At 66.1% G+C, this 6469-nt stretch overlaps 1 protein-coding gene across 1 annotated transcript; it reads right to left on the bottom strand.

Annotated features, from left to right (window-relative positions):
• Positions 1-534: 534 nt before the first annotated feature.
• On the bottom strand, positions 535-3206 carry NKX6-2 (NK6 homeobox 2). Its single transcript, XM_027460691.3, has 3 exons — positions 2623-3206; positions 2125-2297; positions 535-1399 (listed from the first exon to the last, which is right to left on the bottom strand). The coding sequence occupies exons 1-3, from the start codon at positions 3035-3037 to the stop codon at positions 1151-1153; spliced, it is 837 nt and encodes a 278-aa protein (XP_027316492.1). The 5' UTR covers positions 3038-3206; the 3' UTR covers positions 535-1150.
• Positions 3207-6469: the final 3263 nt, after the last annotated feature.

Below are 6469 nucleotides of genomic sequence, written 5' to 3' on the forward strand. Positions count from 1 at the left end.
CGGGAGCTCGGCGGGCCGCTGCGGGGAGGGCGCTTGCAGCCTTCGCCGCCGAGCTCGGGGTTTGCCTTCGGGGTTCCTGCTGCTGCCACTGCCCGCACAGCGCAGCGGGTGGTGCCCGAGCGCCTGCCCCCCCCTTCCCCCGCGGCAGAGCCCGTAGCGCCCCGCCGGTGCTCACCGGACCCCTTTCTTGCCAGGAGCTGGCTGGACCCCGGCCCGCGGGCGCACCCCCCGAGCCGCGCAGCCGCTGCCGGTCCCGGTCTGGGGGCAGCGGAGCGCGGCACAAGTCGCGAGTGTCTGTGCGGTTCCGAGCCCCGCTCCCCCCGGAGCCGACGCCCTCGCCCGCAACCGGCTCCTGGGGCCGCCCGGCCCTACCCGAGGACCCCACCGCGGCGAGCAGGGCCGGCCGGTGCAAACGAAGGCCCTGGAGCAGCAGGGGGGAAGGCAGGGAGAAGCCCCTGCCCCGCGGCCACTCGCGGGGGGGGAGAGGCGCAGCCCCGGGCGGCAACGGTCAGAGAAGGGGAAAGGGGCTAAAGGTGAAGCTTGTTAAATAATTTATTGATTTATACAAAGTCTTTCCAACCCGTGTGGAGACAATATTATTTGAATCCGATTTAAAATCAAGTATCTATTTTTACTCTCACGCTTTTTTGGGGTTGTTTTCTCTTATGGTATTATTAAGCGTAAAATCCAGAGGCAGGAGAAATCAAACCGCCAAAAACAGAGTAGAGGGAGGGAGTGAAAGAAAACATCTGTTTTTATACTAGAAAGATACGTCACAAAATCTGAAGTTTACTATATACAAAGTGACTGAGCGTGGATTTGGCTATCCATACAAAACAGTAACAAAATCTGATTGTTAGGAGCAGGAATACGGCAAGAAGGCTGAAAGAAAGGCAAGGGGTGGGGGCAAACCTTAAAGTAGCACAAAACGAAACCCAAGAAGTTGGAAAGATTCCTCTGAAATTTACATCGATGAGAAGGAAAATAATTTCATAACTTATTCTGTAAAAAATATATACATTTCACATACATCTTAGGCTGTACAACACACCACTTTAAACATCCAGGTACAATTGGTCTCCGTCGCAGTGCCTACCGTGGCGGCTCGCCCGGCCGCAGGCGCCCAGAGCAGCTGTCAGTGCCCGCGCCCTCACAAGGTGTCCGAGCTGGTGCTGCAGGGGCTGACGAGGGAGAGGTTCGTGGATTTGTGCTTTTTCAATAGCCTCGTGATTTTTTCATCGTCTGAGTTGGGGTCCAGGGGCTTGTTGTATTCGTCATCGTCCTCATTGTCCGAGCTCTCCTTCAGCTTCTCCGTCTCGGAGTCGTGCTTCTTCTTGGCCGAGGCCATCTCCGCCGCATGCCGCTTCCGCCACTTGGTCCGTCTGTTCTGGAACCAGACCTGGACCGACACGGGAGCCGCTCAGCCCCGCCGCCGCCGGCCCGCCCGACAGCAGCCCCGGGCCCGCCGCCCACGGCCGCCCCTTCCCGGTACCGGGACCGCGCGCAGGGGAACGCGCGGGAGCGGGGCCGCGGCCGCCCCGGGCCGGGGGACACCGCGCAGAAGCGGCGGGGCAGCAGCGGGAGGGGGCTCGCAGGGACACGCGTGGGTCACCCCTCGGCTCTCCCGGACCTGCCGCCAGCCTGAGCTGGGCGACCGTAGCACGGTGGCTTCACGGAACGAGCAGCCGCTGAGAACCAAACAGGGCGGCCAGGAAAAGGAGCGCGGCACCTGAAGTCTTTCCTAAAAAATTGAGTGGCTATACAAAGAGTTGTGCCAGTCACTGGACAGGGTCTCTGTGGGAACCTGACCTATTGAAAACAACTACCTGCGTGGGGCTTTTGTTTTCTCGGCTGCGTACGTGTATTTCCTGAAATCGTTTTCAGCACAAAGAGCCCTAATCACAAAAATAGAGTTACGTAGAAATTGGCCTACAGTTTATCCAATATCTAGATGTCGTAGCTTAAATTACAAGCGACTTCAAAAAAACCCCGTACGGCCCTTCGGCTTTGAATGTTCGCCGACAATCAGCGCAGAGAACAGCGGCAGCGCTGCCTCGGCGGCGAGAGGTGGCGGCCGGGGAAGGCCCGTGCCCGGCCGGGACCCCGCACGCCGCGGGAACCTACCTTCACTTGGCTCTCGGTCATCCCTAGGGAATAGGCGAGGCGGGCTCTCTCCGGTCCTGCCAAGTACTTCGTCTGTTCAAAGGTTTTCTCCAAAGCAAAAATCTGCTGCCCAGAGAAAGTCGGTCGCGAGTGTTTCTTCTTGCCGTCCTTGTCCAAAACCATCCCCGTCTGAGCTGCAACCGGAGGAGAAACAGCTCTGTCAGAGACGGGGCTTGCGCTCGACGCGAGCTCGGGGCGAGGTCTGCGCCCGGCGCTAAGCGGGGCCGGGCTGCGGCGGGGCTGCCCCAGCTCGCCGCCGCCGCAGCCGCTCGGACGCCGCTGGCTCCAGAGCGGGGTCCGGTCCGGGGACGGCTCCGGCCCTCTCGGGGTCCGCCTTCGAGGCGCCAAGGCCTCCGCCGGGCCGTTCGCCCCGTCTGCAGGGCCGCGCCGCCCGCCCCGGGCCCGCCGGCCGGGAAGGCTCAGCGGGCCGCGCACCCCGCTGGCACCGGCCGCACTTACCGGGACAGGCGAGCCGGGGGTCTCTCCAGGGAGAGCCCTGCACCACTCCCGGCCAGAAAATGGGCGGCCGCCCCGGCAGCTCCGCCAGCGGCTTCGGGTACCGGGAGACGGCCGCGGGGTTGAAGTACATCCCCGCCGAGGCCGCCAGTCCGTTGATGCGGGGCAGCCCGCCCAGCAGGTTGCTGGCCGTGCCCACCGGCCGCCCCAGGATGTCGCTTATTCCGTGCGGCGTCCCCAAGGGGAGCTGCGTGTTGAGTCCGCCCAGGGCCGGCGCCTTGAAGCCGGAGGGGTTCTGCAGGGTGTAGGGGAAGAGGGAGGTCTTCATCTCGGCCATGTTGTGCAGCGCGGCCAGCGGCGTGCTGCTGAGGACGAACGCGCTCTGGCGATTAGCATCCATCTGCCCCACCGCTAACATTTGCGGTCATCAGCGAGCGTGGGCCCTTCTCCAGGCGAGGCGGCAGCCGCCCGAACTCGGCCCCGCCGGGAGCGCCGGCCGCGGGCGGGTCGCCCTCTTCTCCGCTCGCGGGTCGGCAGCGGCAGCCGGCGGCAAAGTTTGCTCAGCGCAGGACAACCTCGGCGCTGCTCCGCCCGCCCCCGCGCCTCGGCGCCGCGCACCGCCAACGTCCCGGCCGGAGCGCGGCACCGCGGGGAGGCGAGGAGCCCCGGGAGAACGGTCCCGCGCCGCCGGGGCGGCCCCCGCAGGCTGCGGCTCCCGCGCGGGATCCAGCGGGAGAGGGGCCCGGCGGTGCGCGCCCTGCGGCTGGGCTGGGCTGGGCTCCGCTCCGCGCCTCGCCCGCGCGTCCCGGCGGCGGCAGCACCGGGGACGCTCCGCGCCGCGCCCCGGGGCGCAGATAACCGCGCGGGCACCTGCGAGCAGCGCGCCCATTGGGCGGCCGCCGCCCCGCGCCGCCGCCGCGGCCCAATCGGCGGGCGGCGAGCGCCCCCACCCCGACACGTCACCGCCGGGCCGGGCGGCCCCCGGGCGCCGTGGGGGCGCGCGGCACCGCACGTGGCCGCGCCGCTGCCGACGGGACCCCGGAGCCCGGCGCGGCCGCCTGCGCCGCGCCCGCCCCCGCCCCGCGGCTCGCTCGCCGTTTCCGCTGCCCCGGGCTCCGCCGCGCGGCGCGGCCGTGCTCTGGGAGGGCGGCGGCACCGTCCCGCCCGCCCCGTCGGGCCCTTGCCGCCGGCGGGTCCCGCCTCTGAGCGCGGCGCGGCCCCGGGAGGCCGGCCCGCGGCGGCGGGGCCGGGAGCGCGGCCGGGGGAGCGGGAGGAGCGCGGCTGCTCGCAGCCGATGTCTCTGGGGGGTAGCGAACGAGCCGTGTCTGCCGTTGCGCCTCGGCTGCCGCCGCCCAGTTAGAGTCGGACCCTTAAAGCGTGCCTGTAAAAAGTGACCGCCCGTCCCGGGACCGTGCCGCTCCGGCTTGTTACCCGTCTTAAAACGCGCTGGCGCCTGAGAGGTCTTCCTTCGGGACGTGACGGACAGGTACACCGCCTCGCCTTTAGCGGGGAAAAAACGGCCCTCACATCACTGCGGCACGAAGCTCGTTTGCGCAAATAAAATTGTCACGGGTATTCCTCCCGACCGAAAATGTTCTCACTTGTCAAGACAAGAAGAATTCCGATTTGAGACTGTCACAGAAAATATTTCCGGAAACGGGACTCGTAGCGCGTTCTTTGCCTCACAAATGCCTTCTCCTGTGTTTTTGATGCATTGTTAATCAAGAAAAATACTAACCATAGGAAGTGGGGAATTAAAATTTTTCAAAGTGTTCACTAAGTAAGCATGAATCGAATGGTTACTGAAAGGCGTGGTCATACGGATCTAATTATGCCTTTCGTCGGAGCCCTTTGCATACGGTTTTGTTTAATCTGAAACAACAGCCCTCGTGTCAAAGCTTGGGAAGCGATACTGGGGCTCGATCAACGATCTTTATTTTCAGTCGCTGAAGTTAGAAATGATGCAAGTGTCCGTCTTCTTACGCGCATCCTCGTAAAAGCTTAACGTCTGAATGTTAAAATCGACGCTGCCCTAAAAGAGGCTTAATAAAACGCTTCATTGTTTTTTCCTCTTTCTGTTGTAAATAACACCAACAGAGAAAGCCGTAAGGGGTGCGTCGGGCTCTCCGCTTCCAGCCCCGTGAGCTCTCTGCCCGTGTGCGCGGGGCAGGAGGTGCCGGGTGCCACCCGCGCTCCCCCGGCACGCGGAGCTGCGGGAAGGCGCCGGGCGCGCCGCGGGCTGCCTCGGTCTCCGGCTCGGCGCGCTCCCCGTCTGCACAGCGCCGGTTTTCTGCCGCGGCGGCCCGAGCTCTGCCCCCGGCCCGCTGCCCCGATCGCGGGGCTCGGGGCGGTGCCACGCCAGCCGCGCCCGCTGCGCGCCCTCCCGCGGAGCGTGGCGCACCGCCCGCGGCTCTCCCGCCCCTGCACGCCGGCTCTTCGGCACGGACGCTTTCATCTCGGCTGACCGGAGGCGAGCCGGGCCCGTCGGCTAGCGCGTACCCTTTGCCCGAGCAGAAAACAGCCATGCCCGCGGAGCAGCCTCCCCGGCGGGACGCCGTTGCCTTGCACCGCACCGGTGAGCAGGGTAAGAGCGCGGCCACCACCGCCCTGGTCCCGAGGCGCCGCTCCGCAGCGGGGCCGCGGCAGGGGAGGGACGGGACGGGACGGGACGGGACGGGAGGGGCCGCGCTGCCGCCTTCTCGCTGCGAGGCGGCGGCAGGGAGCGCGCGCTCCCCGGGGACACGGGAGAGTGTCCGTGTCCGTGTCCGTGTCCGTGTGCACCCCCCGCCTCCCGCGGACGCTTTCTGGCTCCGGCGCCGCACGCACACCCGTCGCAGCCCGCTGCTCCGGAGCCGCGCGAGCCCTCCTCCCGCTGCCGTCCTCTGGGTTACTTCGGGACTCCACTGTGAGTAGCCCCCTCCAGCATCCTCGTGCTTGGGCTAAAGCAGTGTTCTGAGGCCGCCCGATAATTTATGCAATCAGTGACCGTTGTTAGGCATTAAATGTGCATTTGTCCCTGTGCATTGGCTTTTCTGCAATCTAATACTCCATTTTTTCCAGGTGGAAATAAACGTTTTTTGTTTTGTTTTGTTTTGCTTTGTTTTTGGTTGTTTGCTTGGTTTGTTTTTATCTCTGCAGACTCCGCGGCGCGATAAAACCGCTTTTGTGCCTTTTCCCATGGCTTTTCGATGACTGGGCACCGAAGGAGCCCGCCCGCTGCCCTCCGCGGGAACCACGAGCGGGCCTTGCCCGTACAGCCCCGGCCCCCCGCCACCGGGCAGCACCTCCGGGACCACCGTCCCCCCCGGTCCCATCCTCTCGGCCGCACTGGCTCCTCCGGCAGGGGCACCCCGGCTGCACACCGCTGTCCCAGGGGCTGCCGCGGTGATCCGCGTCCAAGCGCTCCGTAGGTTTCGGCGAGAGCCCCGCAGAGGCCGTGCCGCTCGGGGCTGCTGGCGGCTGCGCCGGGCACCCCGGGGCCCCGGCCCCCCGCGGGCTGCCCGCTCCCTTCTCCGCGCCCGGCCCGGTGCCCACGGGCGCTGCCCTCGCCCCGGTGGCCCTGGTAAGCTGAGCTGGGGCTCCGCCGCCGGAGGAACGAGGCCGTCCCCGGGAGCCCGCTGCCAAGCCCGGTGCCAGAGCGGCGAGGGCTCCCCGCCGCCGGTACTGGCGGGCGCCAGGACCCGCCGAGCCCGCTACCTGCGGCCGCAGGCGTTTTGGCGGAGCAGGTACTGGTCTGAGACGTTTCTGACTACACGCAAATCGCGCTGCTGATAAGGCCCCCTAGCTGGGTCAGTGTGGGAGCGCTAAAGCCCGCTGCGGTGCGCTGATCCCCGCGCGTTTGTTTTCAGAA

The sequence above is a fragment of the Anas platyrhynchos genome, chromosome 6, assembly GCF_047663525.1.
Source record: "Anas platyrhynchos isolate ZD024472 breed Pekin duck chromosome 6, IASCAAS_PekinDuck_T2T, whole genome shotgun sequence".
NCBI classification, from domain to species: Eukaryota; Metazoa; Chordata; class Aves; order Anseriformes; family Anatidae; genus Anas; species Anas platyrhynchos.